The sequence below is a fragment of the Cyprinus carpio genome, chromosome B19, assembly GCF_018340385.1.
Source record: "Cyprinus carpio isolate SPL01 chromosome B19, ASM1834038v1, whole genome shotgun sequence".
In the NCBI taxonomy this organism is placed as follows: domain Eukaryota; kingdom Metazoa; phylum Chordata; class Actinopteri; order Cypriniformes; family Cyprinidae; genus Cyprinus; species Cyprinus carpio.
The window spans coordinates 15273595-15293796 of NC_056615.1; the positions used below are offsets into that span (position 1 = coordinate 15273595).

Below are 20202 nucleotides of genomic sequence, written 5' to 3' on the forward strand. Positions count from 1 at the left end.
ACAGGAAGGAGGGACTAAATTAAAGTCATATGACAAGAGGGTCTATCGCTGTCACATGATTGTAGTCAGCTGTTTGCTCTGACCAAATTCCTCTATAGCGGGTAAAATTGCTGACTTCTAGATGTTCACAAGTAGTATGCTTCATATCTTAAAGAATGTTTCTGGCTAAACGAATCACTTTAAATCAGAATTAAGCGCTTAAACGAGAAAAAATGATCTACAAAGTGAAAAGTAGTGACACGTGAGATGGGAAGTAACATTGCAAAATGCTTGAAACATGAGATGAGCTACTGAGAGTGAAAGAAATGAGAGCTCAGGCTTCGTGATTAAATTATCACAGATCAAGCACAGACCTTTTTATGTTAATTCAGTGCAGACTAAAGTTTATTCACTATTTTCAGTGGATATGTCTGGTTTCTTTAGATTAACGTTACATGCTGCAGTTAAAGTGTTGTCTCAGTAAAAGAAACAACACACTTTAGACAGAAAACAAACGTGTATGATATTTGATCCCGTGATATAATAGCTGAGACACTATTTCTGTTATGTTTTAACACGCAACTATGCGTATAACAGTATACATTTGATTTCTTAAATATGAATAATTATGTGAATTCTCTATGATTTCATTCTCAGGTGCCACACCAGCTGATGTAGAACAGTTCCTGATTCTGGACAGATGTATCAGTTCAAAGGTACATTTCTGCCTACACATTACATCTCAGTACAGTAGACTTGTTTTTCAGTGTGTTACAGGGGCAGCTCGTCGTCAGAGACCCAACAAAATAATAAGGCTTTTTCGACTTTATTCGGCGCCGCAAAGATCAGCCCACGGACTGTGGATAAGCGAGACTAGCTGCCGCCTGACAAAAGCAATGCATTCTGGTTATCACATTTGCCCGACCTAGGCAAGCGTGTACGTCTGCAGACTGCAATACAGGGGCGTAACTTGAAAGAGGCGTAACTTGAAGTAGGAGGCGTAACTTGAAGTTGTCGAAATCTCACAGAATCACGCGAGATGTCAAAATGCTAAGTTGTTGGCTGCTTTCAGTAGGGCACAGAGTAGAATAGATGTGATTACGTTTTTTAAGGAAAGCAGGGGTTTTAGGCAGGATTTGATGCATAAGGTGTGTGTAGATATTAATGGTAGGGGACAATGTGAGTGATGCGTACCTTTAGTAGGAAAACCTATTATCTGATCCACACTCCGGGACAGAAGAGGGCGGTATTGCACCAATAAGCTGGATGCCAACCGCCGTTAAACTGGAAATAAGTTTACAATGAGTTACAATGGTGAGAATATATTTTTTCACGAAATAATTATTTAAATTTTAAGAGTACAAGTTTATTTTTATACAGTGTTATTGATTTTGGAGTTAATAATCTTTTAAAACTAAGGTAGTAAAGTCAGCAACATATAAGCAAAAGGTGTAAAGACGCTATTCTCCGGTTTCACAGACAAGACTAATTGAGCTATGGCCTGATCCTGGCTTAATCTAAACCATAAACGCTGTTTGTTACTTACATAATATAGCATATTTGTGATTGTGCTGTAAAAATACGTTTTATAATGAATAACTAACAGGGGAGCTCCATTAAGTACACTTCTTTTAAAGTGGATTTACATAAACCATATATACATCTTAAAGACTATTACTAATTGTCTATTTATCATCTGACAGGATAGTCTTTAATAAGTATTGCAGATAAGCACATTTAACAGACATGAAACAGGCATCTGAGTGATTGACAGTGCTCTTATTACAGAGGCCTACAATCCTCTGATCAAGCTGGAGAAAAGAGCCGTGCTCAAGCACAGTTTTGAACCAGTTCAGTGGTTTAGCACACTACAAAAGTAATAAATCAATGCATGTACTTGTAAACTCTGTGTAAATGTTTTCCAGGTAGTGGTGCTCATGGAGAGCAGCACACGATTGTTTGGAGCAGACACAGCAGCAGTCAGATTGTCCTGCATGTGTTCTTCTGCTCTCTCGCTTCAAGGTTGTGTGGTTCAGTGAGCCGTCATCAAGGTCTTCCTCATCCTGTTGCTCAACGACATCCCCGTTGAGAAGAGTGAGATTGTGAAGCACAGCGCAGCAGCAGAACTGTCTCAGCTGTGTTGAGATGATAGTAAGATGTTGGGTTCACCGTCTGTAAATACATGATTGTTAGAACAGTTAGTTTGAAAGAAGCTTTGTTTCATGTGTTGTTGACTTGTACATGTCTGTATTTATTGTGGTGCTAACATTTATACATTCTTTTTAATCATTTAGACATGTTTCTTGTTGTCAGTAAATAAAAATATAAATATTTGATCTATTCATGTATTAATTGCTTGACTGAAAACTGATGTATTCACATCAACTGCATTAGTGTATATTCATGTATAGCTATGTCACGACAAGAAAATACATTTTGCTTCTTTTACTAAAATGTAATTTTAAGGAAAAAAAATGTATATAATTATTGGTTGGCATTTATCATTATTATTGCATGTAAGTGTTGGGGTGAGCAAAAGATGCAATTCATTATGGGGTAATGTTAATTTTTGAGTAGTGATACTTACATTTTTAGAGTATAAAATCAACAATCTTCTCCAAAGGTGAGATCTTCGAGCAGCTGTTCGGCGTTTCGTTTTGTGCAGATATTGCAGAGTCGCTGAGAGAAACTGTACTGGACTGTTGAGTTAGTGATGCTGTGAGGTGGTAGTGCACCTGTACCTCTTTTTTATCATTATTGCCAAACTTATTACATAAAAGATCATGGTAAGACGGTTGTATCTAACAATAACAATCATAACGCCATAAAACAGTAAATAAAAAAAAAACGTGTTCATCATAGTATAAGATACTATACAAGAAAACAAATTCACATAAAATAATTGAAAAAATATTCTAGAGATAACGATTTTGGGTTTTCTAATTCTATAAAAAAAATCACATTAGTGGAGTTAAAAATATAAAAACTTAAATTAACAGTATTGGCTATACTACAATCTTCATTATCAAGATACAAATACATTCATTAAACCTTTCACTCATATGTTTTAAGTTTTTACGCTCGTTTTAACTTTGTAGGTCACATGATCAACATAGCGGATGATGATATCCAAATCGCATTAATGCTTCATACACAAATCCGCATTCAGGCTGTAGAGTATGTACTCTTTATCGCTCGTTAAATTAGTTCTTATTGAAATTAAGTGCCTAATTAAAGGGTATGCGGTTTCGAACGCAGCCCGACAAAATCTCGTTTTGACATCTCGCATGGTTCTGTGTGATTTGGACAACTTCAAGTTACGCCTCTTTCGTCAAGTTACGCCCACTTCAAGTTACGCCCCTGTCTTGCAGTCTGCAGACAGACCCTTCTCGACCTAGGCGCTGCAGCCACCTGATCACATGTGCCAACAAAGTACCGCGAGAGCAAAACGAGACCAGCCGCCGAGGTCAAGCGCAGTTGCTGAAAATCGGCTGCGAAAGCCTTGATGACGACACGCTTTATTCTCAGTGGTTAGATTCTGAGATGACAAGCACGACGCGTGTTGCGAGTTTAACAAGTCAATTCAAATAAAGCTGACAAATCTGTGTTTTTATAACAGTAAAAGCTTTTTCTTTTTTTTTGTGAAGTCGCACTGTTATCTTGAGTCATTTTTATCAAAAACACTGATAAAAGCATATAAAATACCCCTACTTTATCGGTATTTAGTAGCCTATATGTTGATATGCTGAAATGTATTATTGAACAGATGACGCTGTATTAAGCAGCACTATATAAAAAGTGTTTCTGTTGCTCATAAAAACGTTTCTTGACAAATCACTTCATCTGTGATACGTATGCAAACTCCCGGGAGCAGAAAGTGTCCGACTTTCAATTTCGCCCCGACTGCAAGCCCCTGTGGCAGACTAGTGTAGTGCATCTCGAACAAGCCTATTCACCCAAAACATAGATCTCTATATAAACTGAATAAATTAGAAACTGCAAATGTGGTCAGCATTCTGCAACAATTAGATGTCTTAAATGGATAAATATCAAAACAGGAGCAGAGAGAATTTCGTTTAACTTTTGTTCCACTTTCTCTCTTTAAGTTGTAGAAAACAGCAATGTGTTTTTAGTAAGTTTGTTATTTCCCTACTAATTGTTTGGGAAGGGGTGGGATCGGTAAATGTCAGTGTTGAAGAGCTCGGAGTTCTTACGTGGTTGAGTGTTATCACGTGTTGATTTTAGGTGAACACTTTTTTTTTGTCCTTTTTTTGTCCTTTTCTCCCTCTTTTGGATGCGGAGATGTTCACTCATTTATTCTATCCTCTATCAAAATAGACTGTTATCAGAAGTATGATGGGATCCTTAAAGACTCTTGAGGAGGTTAATATGCAGTTTGTCACCTGGAATTGTAAAGGCCTGAACGGTGCTGTGAAAAGAGGTAATATATATTGACTCATCTTAGGAAGCTGGGAGATGTTGCCTTTCTACAAGAGATGCATCTTAAAAATCCAGCACACAAACAACTATTTAAAAATTGCAAAAATGATCCAGAACTTTTTAAAATCAGCAAATATAATAGATATTTGGAGATATTTAAACCCAGCTCAGAAAAAAATAAATATTTCTTTTCGCAGCCATATAATTCATATTCTAGGATTGATAATTTTTTCTTGGTGTTATGTTCCCAAACCAAGTCTAGGGATGGAGGGATGTGTAACAAAATAAAAAGTGGAGATGTGTGTGTGTGTGCGTGTCAGCTAAGAGGATCCACTCAACCCCAATGTGGTTACAAAAAGCCACTATACAACTTAGTCCAAGGGTAACAAATAATTGATTTACAAAGCTGTAGGAGGGTTCAAAGACTTTGAGAGGGGGCTCAGGCCAATACAATAAACATAACCCATTTAACTAGTTAAGGGAGAAACTAACTAAACTACAAATGAAAAAAAATAAATAAATACAGCAAATAAATACCCCCCCCCCATCTTCCATCTTTTTGTGCCAAAGCATTGTTAAAGGATCAGCTTGTTGTGTAATATTCCTAACAGACTCTAACAGCCAATTAAAAAATATTGGTGTAGGAAAATTTGCTAATTCACAAGATCAAATACATACTTTATTAAACTGCTTTGTCGAATTTTACGCATCCTTACGGAAGTGTTGAAATGCTGAATCAATTAATTCACTTCCAACAGGGCTTAATGGGACAAGATGAGATGAAAATGACAAAATTTTTAAACAACACTCAACTCTCATTAAAAACACAACATTTTATCTCAACTTTCAACATTCAAAATCAACCAACTTTTTTCACAAACTTTAATGAGTTTATTCTCAAAATTAAATTTATACTCTCAACATTTTATCTCAACTTTTTTTTTTCACAATTTATCAACTTTTTTCTCATACTTTAATGAGTTTATTCTCAAAATTTAATTTAGACTTTTTTTTTCTCAAAATTTTTAACTAACGAATGATGATTTTCTCTTAACATGGCTGTTAGGGTTATTTTATTAGAGGACTCGAAATGTAAGATACGAAAAATTTTAATAAAATTTGCTTGCAGTTGCAGTCTATAGAGGGTCAGAGAACTCTCTAATTTCATCAAAAATATCTTAATAAATACACCAAAGATGAAAAAAAATCACACAATTTTCCAAAAATATCTTAATTTCTGTTCCAAAGATGAACGAATGTCTTACGGGTTTGGAAAGACATTAGGGTGGGTAATTAATGACAGAATTTTCATTTTTGGGTGAACTAACCCTTTAATGCCCACACTGATATAGTGAAAGTGTTGAACATTGACTAGATGTTTCTGTTTAAGATATAAATAAAGAAAAATAAAAAATAAAATGAGATAAGATATAAATAACGAAAAATAAATATTAAATAAAATTTGCTATTAAAAATTATATTATTTTCTTACAGCGCAGGTCACACTAAAACGTCATTCCATGTAATCTAATACATAAAAACCAAAAGTCATAACATGAAAAAAAAAACATAATTCAAACACAACAAAAATCACAATTACATAAATGTAATATTAAACAACAATGCAGGAAAAACCATTAGTTTTCTCTGGAAAAAAAAAACATGCAACCAAGGCTGCAGGGAAAAACCATTTAGTTTTCACATCTGGAAAAAAAACGTTGAGAAAAAGATGCATTTTCAAATTTAACCAAAAATGAAAAGAATGCAAAAACATTCATAAAAAAATATATCCATATTCAAACTTATCTATGTAACAAATCATATAAAACAACACACACCATATACTATTAACAGTAATAAATAAAAACAAACAAATAACACATATTACTAACAGGACTGACCAGGAAATTCATTTTATGTCTTTATTTTTTTCCAACCTCTATTTGACAGAAAGAAAAAGAATTAAGAATAAAGGAAAAAACAAGCAAATAAAATATAACCACAAAGAGAATACCTTATAAAGTAAGATATAGGTATAGCCACATGAGTAGGCTACATGCTAATGGGTTCGAAACTTCACTGGCAGACTGAGGATACTTGGTTGTTTAATTAGGGGGGAAAAGTATGGCCAGTGATTAAATCGCGTAGTTTATCTGTGGACTACCAAAGTAAGTAGTGATTAACGCAATATTTGTTTTTTTTAGTTTATCGTTTGAAAAATCTGTAGTCACGTCTTGTTCTTGGCCTTTAGTCTGAAAGTAGCTGCTAGTCTAGTAGCTAAGCAATTGTTAGCTAACACATCTTTTTGCCTTTGTAACAGTAACTTACACACTGATGGTTAAGCAATTGTTGCTAGTGACATTACAGTAGAATGTATAGCTACAGTGTATAAGCTTTACATCTAGAAAGTTTCCTAAGTATAACTTAAATTATTTGTTGTTTTTTCTCCCATCAAAGCAGAAATGATGGTTGTTTAATTATTTTGTTTGTCAGATCAACAAGTATGCTGCTAGTCATTCACAGTAGCTACAGTGACTAGCAAGTGTTAGCTAGCACTGCTGTTGCTACTGTTTCTAGGATTTAGGGATTATGATGAAGTATATTTATCGGAACGGAGCTGTACGTTTTATGTTTGAGGCACAGTGCTTTTTCACTGAATCACTACACTGAATGAGTACATTTTATTTTTTACCATAATCTTTTTTTTTTTTTTTTGTTTTCTACAGACATCAGCTACTGTATATTCCTAACGTTAACAATGTGGTTTGCCTTCACATTTCTAAAGCATACCTTGCACCGGAGCTAACTGGTTAACTTACTAAAGAGACCACTGTTGGCAGAATCGTTTTTTGGATTTCCGTACTTTAAAGGTATGTTTGCTTAGCTTTAAGTTTTTTCCATTTTAGTTCTTCATGTCACGCAATAACTTCAAGACTATATTTTATGTCAAGTCATTTGAATTGGCCCTTGGACTCCTCCTAGGCATCTGATGCGTGTACAGCAGAAGTTTTCAGCTTGAAGGTATATTCTAGACGCCTCATGTCTTCCGTGTCCAGCTGTTTTAAAGTAGTTTGCAAAATTGTGCCTGCTTAGGTGGTATTTTTTTTTTTTGTCGTTTTTAATGTAGATCAGATATGACTGTTAGCTCTGTAGATGATCTCCAGTAAATCATAAAAAAAGAAGGCAGTGGCTGATGCGATTTTGCTAGTATTGAAATTTCATGGTTCCAATGTTAGGCTGTCGTTTTTTTTTTTGTGTTTTTGTTTTCTAAGCTCTAACGTGAGGCGTTGCTTGAAAGCACTGCACGAGCAGGTAAGAACATGCACAAAAAAGTCAAACTTAGAAAAGAGTACGGATGGCACAAAATTACCATATTGCCTTTCATATTGTAGCGTTCGGATGACAGCGGCCTTCACGTTCAAGAGCATCATCTGAAGCAAGTTGGGACAATGTTGAAGACGTTTGCTCGACCCACACTGGGCAATCAGGTACAAACTTGCAAACAACACCTGTGGCTGTTGTTTTAATTCCCACTGGGGCCACCTATATCATGTAGTAGATCTAGATATATGCTATGTTCATAGTTATATGTAGTTGAGGACCATTGTTCTGACTATTATTTTTGTTTTAACCCGCCGTAGGTGCAGATCAGACTTAATGCTGCGACGCTTAGGTCTTGCGAGAGTTTGGCGATGTGCGTGCGTAGCATGGCGACAACAACATGGACACAGAGCTGCAACATTTCAGTGCCAATGTGTCTTGTTGGAGAGTTATCCCTGCCAGGGAAATCTGTTACTCCCCCCTAGACACCCAGGAAGATTTGGCGTTGCTTGACAACAGTTTGAGGACAGTTTGGGAAGGCTAAAGAGCTGCAGGAACATTTTGTAAGTGTGACTGATTTCTTTTACTTCCAGAGCGGTAATGTAAAAGCAAGTAGGAAATTAAGGATTGTACACTGCCATATTCTACAGTCTGAATCCACAGGGCCTGTCATTTTATATTTATGTATCGATAAGCGTCAGAGAAATGTCCATTTGTAACACTTTTTTTTGGCATTTTCAGCTTCGTTTTTTGGCAATCAAATGTGGGACTGGACCTATATTTATTAACTCGTATTCTGGCGGATTGCTTCAAATCAGTACCTTCTTAATCATTTCCATCAATACAATCCGGCATTGGGGATGGATAAAGATGAGAGGACATGTTCCTGAAGACAATTGTTCAAAGTAATGTAAAAAAAAAAAAAAGGAAAATAAAAAAAAAATGTTTAGTAGATGCTGTATGCCATTATGCCATCGGATCAGGTTATTTTCTAAAGCACTCACTGCTTGCTAAGGAGTCTGACTGACACCCCAAGTGAGTTTGCTGTGAGCTAAATTTATTTGAAAAGTCTTTAATGCTGGTGTTTATAGCTGTTAGCTTTGTCTTTGAGTACCACTGATACTCATTACTTATGTTTACTGGTACCCTTCTTTTCATCCAGAGCAGTGACCTCTTTATATTATTAACAATTAATGTGTAAGTGGTTATAATTGCCTTGTAAGCTAAGAGCTGTTTTTTTTTTAACAATTTAATTGGAAACCTGCAATGTTCTTTTTTGTGTGTGTTGTGTATTTTTTTTTCTCTTTTTTTCCTGTTAAATGTACTTTGAAATGTGGAATTTTAAACGTCAAAATCCGCTGGCGCTGACGGCGGTTTGGCATTCGCGGGCCGGCCGCGGAACGAAGCTGCCGCTTCTAAAAAGCGGCTGCCCCGTTGAAACATAACAATAAACAAATAAAATATAACAATAAACAAATAAAATATTTTAATAAATAAATACACAAAAACCATTTCTTCAAAGCCTCTAGCCCCCGCTGGCCCGCTTTCGCCTGCCGTTTTGATGTTCATAATCCACATCGCCGATCAGGTTATTTCAAACACTCACTGCTGTCCGCTGAAAGTGGCCTTTGAGCTAAATTTATTTGAAAAGCTTTAACAAGGCTGGGGTTTTATAGCTGTTAGCTTTTGCAAGATCCGAAAAAAAACTGGGCCATTGTCCCCGAGGAAAATGCCGTCTTTGTTCATAACCACTCCTCTAGCCCCCGCTGGCCCGCTTTGGCCCAAGTTTTTCGTTGAAAAAAAACTGGGCCATTGTCCCCGAGGAAGCACCGACAAGGCACGATCAAGCCCCGGAAGTGACAGTGGAAACGCGACTGGCCCTGGCACACACTATCACACCCGCTTTTGGCCCAACAGTGGAAACGCGGCTATTAAGGAAATTCATTCAGGTACTACTGCCAGAGTGAGGGTTATAGCTCACTGTCCGAGGTGCTTACAACTACCTCTGGAGTTAGGCAGGGCTGTGTTCTGGCCCCAGCACTTTTCAGCAGAGTCATTGGATCCTTGAGCGAATAGCATCACAGAGTAGCGTTAAGTTGCCAGAACATGATTTCACTGACCTAGACTACGCAGATGATGTTGTGTTGCTAGACAAATCTGCATCAAAATTGGTAACATTTCTTGACCTTTTGAGTGGGAGGCTTCCTTCCTGGGCCTACACGTATCATGGTAAAAAACAAAACAAACAAACAAACGTGGCCATTAACCTACGCACTGGTCTGCCAACAATCACAGACATAATTGCTTGTCGGCGCACATCTTTGTTCGGACATGTGGCCTGGCTAGCAAGTCATACTACTGCCTATGGTGACTTAGCCTGCGCAGTTGCCCGACACACTGAAAGACATGCTCCCATTGGATAAAGCAGACCACTTGGTTGCCCTCAGCGAACTTGGGTTCAACAGACCGGGAGTGGCTCCATCTCCTCCCTCCTCCTCCATAAATTGAACCTTGCTATTGGCCGTGGCCATTTGCTTCGCATGATGAGATCTGTGCTATGAGCCACCGCAGCTCAGGCGACTTGATGGATGGATGGTTTGCTTTTGGTGTTTGTTCCTGTTTTCCAAATTTGAGTTATTATGTGTTTTCTCGTGTGAAACTTTACTTTTCAATGGTTTAACTGCCTTTACGCTGTTGCTCGACTCGCGGTTTACCCAAGTTTATTTAAGTCCTTCTTCAACACATACAGTGGGTACGGAAAGTATTCAGACCCCCTTAAATTTTTCACTCTTTGTTATATTGCAGCCATTTGCTAAAATCATTTAAGTTCATTTTTTTCCTCATTAATGTACACACAGCTGGACTCAAATGAAGGTGTAGAACCATCTCAAGGATGATCAGAAGAAATGGACAGCACCTGAGTTAAATATATGAGTGTCACAGCAAAGGGTCTGAATACTTAGGACCATGTGATATTTCAGTTTTTCTTTTTTAATAAATCTGCAAAAATGTCAACAATTCTGTGTGTTTTTCTGTCAATATGGGGTGCTGTGTGTACAATAAAAAAAAAAAAAAAAAAGAACTTTAGCAAATGGCTGCAATATAACAAAGAGTGAAAAATGTAAGGGGGTCTGAATACTTTCCGTACCCACTGTAGTGTTGGGACCAGTGAAGCATGTCACATGACTTACATCTTACTACACGCAGGGTAAAGTTGTCTAAACACACTAGTTTATAAGCGGTTGCCAACTTCTGTATTTATGTTTGTAAGTCAGTGTAGTTAGTGGCGTTCTACGCTGAAGATGTAATTTTCTTTAATTTATTTTTTTAATCTTAGATTTTGATTGGTGCTAGTTAGCGTGTTTATGTTTTATTATTTTATTTTCTTTAGCACCGCTCTTGACCCTCACTTTTGTTGACTTTAATCCATTACTTTTGTATATGATTTGTAAATAGATAATTGTTGGTTTTGAAGGTATATTTTGGATTCACTGTTAATTTTACTATTGGGAGTTTTGTTGTATTGAGTTGTCTTTTCTACTAAAAGCAAATTTGGGTACAGTTTTGCCTCTGCCAAGGAACATATTAAAATAATCTATGCCATGACCCCTTTAAGAAATAGATGAGTATATAAATAGTAAGTAGAATTTTGTTCTTCAAATATATGCAGATGGATCAAAGGATTCAGATCTCAAATTAACTAGTTGTGCCATGTTTATTTTGCAGTAGACTAAATGAGGCTCTTTCTATGTCTGCAGCTGAAACAGGAGCTATTTTATGGGCATTAGAATGAGTAGAGAATGCAAGACCTAATAAGATGGTTATTTTATCAGACACTTCTTTCTGACACATCTTTCACCAGTGACATGTAGTGAAATGAGAGATGCGAGGTAACATCAGAGAAAGGAGATAAGCTACTGGCACAGTGGAAAAAATATATGTAATATTTTTTAACAATATATTACAGTAACAAAGAATGTCTTTATTTATTTATTTTTAATTCATCCTAATGTAAGAAAAAGAAAATAAAAAAATAAACAGATTGAATAGGCTGATACAAAAGATTACACAATATCAGTTTAATCATCAGAATTCCGTTCCATGTGGAGTTTGACAAGCAGTGTCACAATGAGAACTTTATAAACAGACCAGTTACAAACCATACATTGAAAATGATTCCAAAATAAGCTTGAAGATGCAGAAACTCCATTTAATCAAGTGAAATGATTAAAAAGATGATTTAGAAAAAGCTGAAAATACCACTAATTAGAGGAAAGTTTAAGTTACATAAGTTATGCCATACTCAGAGAAATGTGTGAGGACTATTTTGTAACATCCTTTTCCTTTTTTGGAATCAGTATACCTCCTGTCATCCTGGCCAGCTCTGCCTTTGACCAATCAGCGAAGTTATTGATACCGACACTATATGTAAGACCGGCTCTGTTTCTAGAGTGCACAAACCTGAGAAAGAAGATGTAAAAAGAAAGCATGCATATCTTAAATCAGACACAGATTGTTTACTACTACTATATTGCAAAGTTTGTCATTTTCCTCACCGTTGAGTATGTATAAAGTAGTTCTCACGCTCTTCGTGTTCCTTCTCACTTTTATACAGACGATTGAATTTCTGCTTAAAGGGGCCAAACAGACGGTGGGCGTGGCTAACAGGAGAGGTGTTGACATAGTCTTGAATGGGGTTGGCCAATATTTGATGCTCCTCAACAGGATCTGGAAACTCTCCACAGGTCATTCCTAATTACACAATACATCAGTGAATGTTTGATTAGATGATGTTTTGAAAGAGGCAGAAATAGTCATTTCACTGAATGTTTGTTTTTCAGTTACCTCCAGGTGGTATGAAAATGTCAGGCTCAGTTTGAGAGCTGAAGTTACTGTAGTCAATAGTGTATTTGTCATTGTGGGACTCCAAAAGAGTGTTAAACCCCAACATCTCAAAGCGGTGAGGGGTGGCTGGGGAATCATTTCCCTCTGGACGCGTGACCCATAGACGATACGTGTTCTTCTTATGGCCAGCCTGAGTGACCTTTTCCCAGACCTCACAGAGAACACCTGTGTGATTCTCCATCTTCTCAAACTGCAGAAAACAAACAAATAAACAATCAAAAAACACAAAATCTCAAACATTTCATCCTTGTTGATGTTTTGGTTTGCATTACAATTTAATGAATCTGTGGGATGTAAAGTTGTTCATATATTTCAAAATCCCTATTCGGGACGGCAACTGTTTCTCATATGGACGTCTGTAAAAATACATTTACATATCACCTCAGTGATAAAACTCATGGATTCGGTTGGTGATTTATTCACAGTGGAGGAGCAAGTTCTGTGATCCTACAACCCGGGAACGCTGTAAAAAAAAACGGTTTATAATTCACATTTTAAAGTTGCATTGCTGCTGTTGCCATAATAAAGACCCATTTAAAATGTTTACGTGCTTTTCCAACCCGATCTCACGGCAATTCGTACATATTTTTGGAGGTGGCTAATTCGTATGAATTTGTACGAATGACCTACACCTAACCCCGCCCCTAAACCTAACCGACACAGCGGTTTAGCCACCTCGTAAAATACGTACGAATTGGTCGTGAGATAGCGTTGGCTTTTCTCTTTCTGCTCCCACTTGCTGTGGTGGAGCATTTATTAAGTAGCCTATTGTTCTTTTAAATACCAGCATTTCATAAATATGCATGCAAATAACAGCGAAGTACAACAGTTAGTGTGTTCGGCAGTGGTCAAAAAGGTATTAATATTGCATTATGTTTTTCTCCTCGTAAACTCAGAGATATGGATTCGGACGGCACACAACTTTGGTGTTTGTCAAAAAACAGTAGGTAATTTGACCGGGGATTTTTACCTGGGTGGTGAGAGATAAACACTGACATTCTGTATTCAGACGCCAATAAAATCACAGACTACCCCCTGTAAATGGTGAAAATAACTTGCATCCCCATGAGAAACCGTTACCGAATAGGGCTTAAAACCTATGACCTTCTTCTACAGAGCACAAAAGACGGCATTTTGAACTTGAGTAAAGTTTGATAACATACTTTGGTTTGACAAAACTTTATCCAAAAGTTTTAAATAATGTTTTAAAGCTTGAACTTTGAAGGTTTTAGAAGTTAAGAAAAGTCAAACAGACCAATAAAAACAACATTTATATTTTCAGACCTCATTTAACATCATCAGACTGCTAAGAAACCAAATAAAAACCATTAGACCTTTAAAAAGAGTCCTCTGCTGGTTGTTGCTAGGCATTGTTAACATGTTTTTGAGAGACGTTGGTATATTTTAGCACATCACTAGCATGTTTTTATAAGTTTGCTAGCATGAGGGGGTAGAGAGGGAACACATATGTAGACCAAACTATTTCAGACAACTGTGAATGTGCACAGGGCCGAATTGTTCATTTTTGGGTGAACTTCCCAGTATCCCTAAGTAGTACGTACTTCAAAGCCCTGCAGATCAGGCAGTGCTGCCTGTGGTCGTATTGGATCCTCCTTGGTACCTTTAAGCTGGAAACACTTAATAGCTTGGATTTCGGTTGATGTGGTGATTGGTGTGATCTTGTAAATGGCACCATAATCCAAGTCGTTTCCAATCAGAAAAGTATGCACTGTTCCTGCATAGAGAGCATCAGTGATAAGAAACTACATACATAATCTATTTCCATTTAAATACTGCCTGATTTTATTATCTGATGATCACTGACCATCATGATAGTCGATTCGACTTCTGTTTCCGTCGAGGTCATACCAAGCTTCAAATGGCTCTTTTAAATCAGAATATGGCAGAGAGAGCTCACCTACATAAAAAGAGATAGTGTAAAAAAGAAGTGTACTGTACTGGGATGTACTCTGTAGTTTGACAAAAATGTACCTTTGACATGATACATCTTTCCAAAATCGGGAACTGTTCTGCCACCAACTGGTGTGGCATCTGAGGAAGAAAGCAAAGAGAAATCACACAATTAATTTAATCAACTTCTTTCTAACTAAAACACATAACCAAGCATACTTCTGCATGTTTTCATCCTGTTGTGTGCTGTTTTCTCTTTTACCTGCAGCACACACCAGCAGCACAAACCCAGCTAGAAGAAGCCACATAATGTAATCTTAAGAAACCAGACAGACATCCACTGGAGATGATGATAAGCTTTTGTCAGTCTGAAAGAAAGACCCTCCCAAAAAAACAAAAAAATTAAGAAGGGGTCGTTAGTGTTTGCACCAGCGACCAAATGTGTGTTGGGAACCATAAAAGTGGTTCCCAATATAAAACATGAAGGAGGGACTGATTTAACGTCATATTACATAAGGGGCCATCGGTGGGTGGACAAATATTTATTGAGCCAGGACAAGGTCTATGTTTGACTCCTCTCAGTAGAGACTGCAGGGGTGATTGTTGTAGGACCCCTGTAATCGGTCCATCATTCCCCCTGCTTGCAAAACCTCTGAGCAAACACACTGCAGATATGTAGCCAAGCTTTGAAAGGACAACAATACCTGCATTATTGGTTGAAATATGCAAAAGCCATAAGGAAATATAAGAATCAACTTAACTTTAAACTACCAGAATAATCTCTGAGAACAAATTGAGGATTGACAAGCTAGAGTGTTGTATTAGTTTTTAAGTTAGTAGAAAGAGACACTGTGTGTACATTACGTAAGGAACTGTTTACAATCGGCTAAAGTTCAACATGTTGAACACTGATTTACAGTGACAACAGTGATAGATCAGTCTACTTAAGAAATAGCTGATGATGAGTATATAAATACTAAATAGAATTTTGTTCTTCAAATTTATACAGATGGATCAAAGGGTCAAAAAAATTATACAAATAAATGTAATATTTTTTAAATTATATTTTCATATTTTAGATTGTAGATACTCAATTTAATCTCATTAAATGATTACAAAGATTATTAAGAAAAAGCTGAAAATACCACTTATTAAAGGACAGTTTAAGTTTACATGAGTTATGCTGTACTTGTGTTAAGAAGGAATTCTCTTTTTTTTCTTCTTTAGATTTTTATGACAATCTGTAGCAAAAAAAAGGCTTAAACTATATTATTTACATTGGCCACATACTCAGAGAAATGTGTGAGGACTATTTTGTAACATCCTTTTCCTTATTTGGAATACCTCCTGTCATCCTGGCCAGCTCTGCCTTTGACCAATCAGCGAAGTTATTGATACCGACACTATATGTAAGACCGGCTCTGTTTCTAGAGTGCACAAACCTGAGAAAGAAGATGTAAAAAGAAAGCATGCATATATTAAATCAGACACAGATTGTTTACTGCTACTATATTGCAAAGTTTGTCATTTTCCTCACCGTTGAGTATGTATAAAGTAGTTCTCACGCTCCTTGTGTTCCTTCTCACTTTTATACAGACGATTGAATTTCTGCTTAAAGGGGCCAAACAGACTGAAGCTTTTTTGTGTTGTATCATTCATCGGTGTCATCACAAATGCACACAATCACTGAACTGATGGTGAAAGACAGTGATTAATCTTCTTTTGTCTCTACATAAACATACATTTGCATAGATGGGTTAACACAATCACATGATTTTGCAAATGTAACAAATTTTTCATTAAACACCAAGTTTGCACTTGTTTAATATTTAAAATGCTTTCATTTACAAAAAGAGCCTACAACAGTAGAAATAAAGAATGAAGTAATGGTCTGTGTTTAATACAAACAGTTTTTTTTGTTCCAATGTCACATATCATAATCTCAGGTTTACTGGGTTTTACACGATTCTTTGATTCTTTTTTCTGGGTTTAAGACGTGAACTCAGAAACATTTTCACAAGTGTCCACCAAAATGACACACAACCTAATCAGTTTTTTGTATGTAAAGAAATCCGTTTATTCACAAACTTCTCACAAATTGATTATTTGACAAACGTCTCCTACTGTAACCTCAGTTCCCTACAGGGTTGTCAGGTTTTCAAAATAAAACCTGCCCAATCCCTACTCAAAACTAGCCCAATCACGTTTCGAGGGGGTCCCCAGTTAATAAATGCGTTCCAGGGGTAAAATACACATTTTTTGGGTGGTGTTCCCCTGCTAAAATTTGCATTCCAGGGGATAAATATCTTTCCTTAGTGTTAAATTAGCCCAATTCCACGGGAAAACGCTCCGGTTACTCATGTAACCTAGGTTCCTTGAGATTAGGGAACGAGAGTTGTGTATGGGGAAAACTGTTTTACTCTGTACTGAAGCCTGATTTGTTCATGTTTGTGTAGCTGCACAAACCAATGGTGCTTTAGCCCACCAGAAAAGGCAGAGCCGACGTGTATATAAGTCGGCTCGCAGCACCATTTCAACGGATCATTCAACTGAAGCAACAGTCATCGATTTGCGTGTGGCTTATAGCACGGCAAGTGACACAATGCTTGTTCCCTTATCTCAGGGAACCGAAGTTACTTCAGTAACCGGAGCATTCCCTTTCGAACATTCACTTCACATTGTGTATGGGGAATGCATCCAATCACACCGTGCTATGAGCAGATACAGGACATCCTGCTCTGCGAGCCCTGTTTTCGAGCACTAATAAGGACCCCTAAGAACCTGAGCACATTGTGCTCCAAGCTAGTAGCTGAGAAGCAACAATATAACCAGTGGAACATTAAATAGACAGAACTTGGCCTGTAAAGCAGGGACGTTTAAGTTATAAAATCTGGCAAATGTGGATAGCGACGACCAGCCGGTGGCCGCACAGATCTCACCAATAGAAATTCCGCTGGACCATGCCCAGGAGGAGGCCATCCCTCTTGTGGAATGGGCACTCACACCTATAGGGCATTGCAAGCCTTCTGAGGCATAAGCCAAGGCTATCGCATCAACAATCCAGCGAGAAAATCGCTGCATTGTGGCCGGCGGTACTTTTTGGCGGCCTCCAAAGCAAACAAAAAGCTGCATAGACTGCCTAAACAAGCTAGAGCGCTCTAGGTATACTCTCAGAGCCCATACTGGACAGAGCATGTTCGGACCCTGCTCACCATCTGTTATGGGGAGCTCCAATAGGGAGATCACCTGAACTCTGAATGGAGTTGAGAGCACTTTAGGAACATAACCATGTCTTGGTTTTACAGTCATTAGGCCCAAACTCATGACATGAGGAAACTGATTGACAGTGCGTGCAAGTCACCCACTTGCTTAACCAGCGAAGCCAAGGCAAGGAGGAGGGCTGTTCTAAGCGATAAGGGCTGCAAATTGGCCGACCAGAGTGGCTTGAAAGGGAGCCCTCTTAGGGCCCGCAGGACTACAGACAAGTCCCAAGTACGAAATGGTCTGAGGGTGAGGAGCATTCAGCCTCCATGCAAAACATAATAATCACTCAAATCTAGCTTGCGCCAACAGCTATACACAGAAGCAGTTCCGGGGGCATGACGTATGAGGTCAGCGTTGTGCATGCGCTGGTGAGATTCGTAAAAACCAAAGTTTGTTAACAGGAGCAAAGTCTGATATCAAAATCCTCCAACATTCTTCTTTACAAATCCTCGTTTTGTGCTTCTAATTCATGTTTTGTTGTTGTTTTGTTTTGAACTCTCCCCTGAGCTTCCCCATTCGTCACTTCTGAGTCGCATGACCTCATACGTCATCTGCCCGGAGCTGCTTCTGTGTACAACAGTGAGCGCAAGCTAAATTTAAGTTATTATTACGTTTTAAATATGGTTATTTTTCTTGCAAAAACGCATTGATTCGCTACAGGAGGACTTTGTTCACCCCCTGGAGCTGTGTGAGACACTTTTTATTAAGGATAGGTGCTTTTTATTTAACTTCATTTGGACTGGACTAAACTTTTGAGTAAGACCGACCATTTTAGGGTGTAAAGCCGTCTTGTAGATGGTGCTCTTGCCTCCAAAATGGTATTGCTTACTCTTCTTTGGAGCTGATTAAGCTCCCGTTGAGGCACCATACATGAAGGCTCCACAGCTCCGGCCGGGGATTCCAAATCATGCCTTTCACCTCTGAGAGAAGGTTCCTCCTCAGTGGAATGGGCCACGGGGCTGCTGCTGAGAGCTGCACTAGCTCTGGGAACCAGACATGGTTCCTCCAGAGTGGGGCCACTAGGAGGAGAGAGCACTTGGTCTCCCTGACCCGCCTGATGACCTGAGGAATCAGGGCAATCAGGGGAAATGCATAGAGGTGAGAACTGGGCCATTGGGGAGTGAGACAGAGAGAAGAACAGCAGGCAATGCGCATTCTCAATCGTCGCAAACACATCCACTTCTGCTCTGCTGTAGCAATTCCAAATCATTCAAACCGACTCGGGATGCAGCCTCCACTCTCCTTGAGGAATCCCTTCCCTCGAAAGCATGTCCACCCCGTGGTTCAGGAGACCAGGGATGTGCGCTTCTCTGATGGAGAGGAAGTGATGGTCTGCCCATAGCAGGAGATTCGCTGCCTGCTTCTACAAAGCCTTGGAGCACACACCTCCTTGGTGATTTATGTATGAAACCACAGACATGTTGTTGGTGCGAATCAGTACATGCAGCTGTTGCAGCTACACCCAAAAATCCTTTAGAGCCAAGAACACTGCTTCCAGCTCGAGGCGGTTTATGTGCCCTTTCTGTCATCAGTGTAATCAGCATGTAATCAGTTCAGTAGACAGCGCGCGCATGCTGAATGTAAACAACGCTGATTACGTTGGTTACATTCTTGGTACTCTCCAAGATGGCGTTAGACTGTAACTCGGGGAGAAGGACTGTTGAATAAATTATGTTATTATTGTTTTCTTTGCGCACAAAAAGTATTCTGGTAGTTTCGTAAAATTATAGTTGAACCCCTGATATCACATGGACTATTACACCAACGTCCTTGCTATATTTCTGTGCATTGATCTTGGGAATCATTGCTGTCTATGGAGGTTCAGAGAGCTTTCAGATTCCATCATAAATATCTTAATTTGTGTTCCGAAGAAGAAGGAAGGTTTTACAGGTTTGGAACGACATGAGGGTGAGTAATTAGACAGAATTTTAACTTTTGGGTGAACTAGCCCTTTAACTGAAGGCAAATCTCAATGATGCAATATTTTAACTTTAATCAACAAGTACAATTGACCATGACATCCTCACCTTATTCCTGAAAAGTTGCTCACCCAATGCTGAATGGAGTTTTACACCTGGAGCTCATGTGCATGAATGTTGGGGTTAAGGGGAGGGGGTTTGTCTAAACTAGTTGATGATCACACCTGATAAAGAGGTTCTTCTTCTTCTTTTAGTTTTATGGTGGATTACAGCCATGATTTTATCAGGTGCATACCGCCACCTTCTGTACCAGAGTACGTACCATGGACTATGTTTTGATTACATCACTGGTTACACTTTATTTTAAGGTGTCCTTGTTACAGTGTAATTATACATTTAAGTACTGAACAATATTAATTAACTACATATACTTACTGTATGGTTAGGGTTAGGATTAGCGTTT

At 38.2% G+C, this 20202-nt stretch overlaps 1 protein-coding gene and 2 long non-coding RNA genes across 3 annotated transcripts; 1 reads left to right on the forward strand and 2 right to left on the reverse strand.

The window, feature by feature from the left end:
* Positions 1 to 37: 37 nt before the first annotated feature.
* On the forward strand, positions 38 to 5148 carry LOC122140597. Its single transcript, XR_006157183.1, has 3 exons — positions 38 to 101; positions 637 to 695; positions 4318 to 5148. It is a non-coding gene; the product is annotated as an uncharacterized LOC122140597 (long non-coding RNA).
* Positions 5149 to 11804: 6656 nt separating this feature from the next.
* LOC109081856 (counting factor associated protein D-like) lies at positions 11805 to 15025 on the reverse strand. Its single transcript, XM_019096820.2, has 7 exons — positions 14819 to 15025; positions 14638 to 14697; positions 14471 to 14563; positions 14208 to 14380; positions 12586 to 12835; positions 12297 to 12492; positions 11805 to 12201 (listed from the first exon to the last, which is right to left on the reverse strand). Exons 1-7 carry the CDS (start codon positions 14862 to 14864, stop codon positions 12063 to 12065), a joined length of 957 nt encoding a protein of 318 aa, XP_018952365.1. The 5' UTR covers positions 14865 to 15025; the 3' UTR covers positions 11805 to 12062.
* Positions 15026 to 15887: 862 nt separating this feature from the next.
* Positions 15888 to 16246, reverse strand: LOC109081857. The gene is made up of 2 exons (XR_002016300.2): positions 16094 to 16246; positions 15888 to 15998 (listed from the first exon to the last, which is right to left on the reverse strand). It is a non-coding gene; the product is annotated as an uncharacterized LOC109081857 (long non-coding RNA).
* Positions 16247 to 20202: the final 3956 nt, after the last annotated feature.

Coding starts and splice junctions, on each gene's coding strand:
- LOC109081856 (XM_019096820.2), bottom strand. CDS start 14,864: ATGTGGCTTCTTCTAGCTGGGTTTGTGCTGCTGGTGTGTGCTGCAG. Junction 14,564..14,637: donor AAAGATGTATCATGTCAAAG/GTACATTTTTGT, acceptor CTTTTTATGTAG/GTGAGCTCTCTCTGCCATAT. Junction 12,202..12,296: donor TACTTTATACATACTCAACG/GTGAGGAAAATG, acceptor CTTCTTTCTCAG/GTTTGTGCACTCTAGAAACA.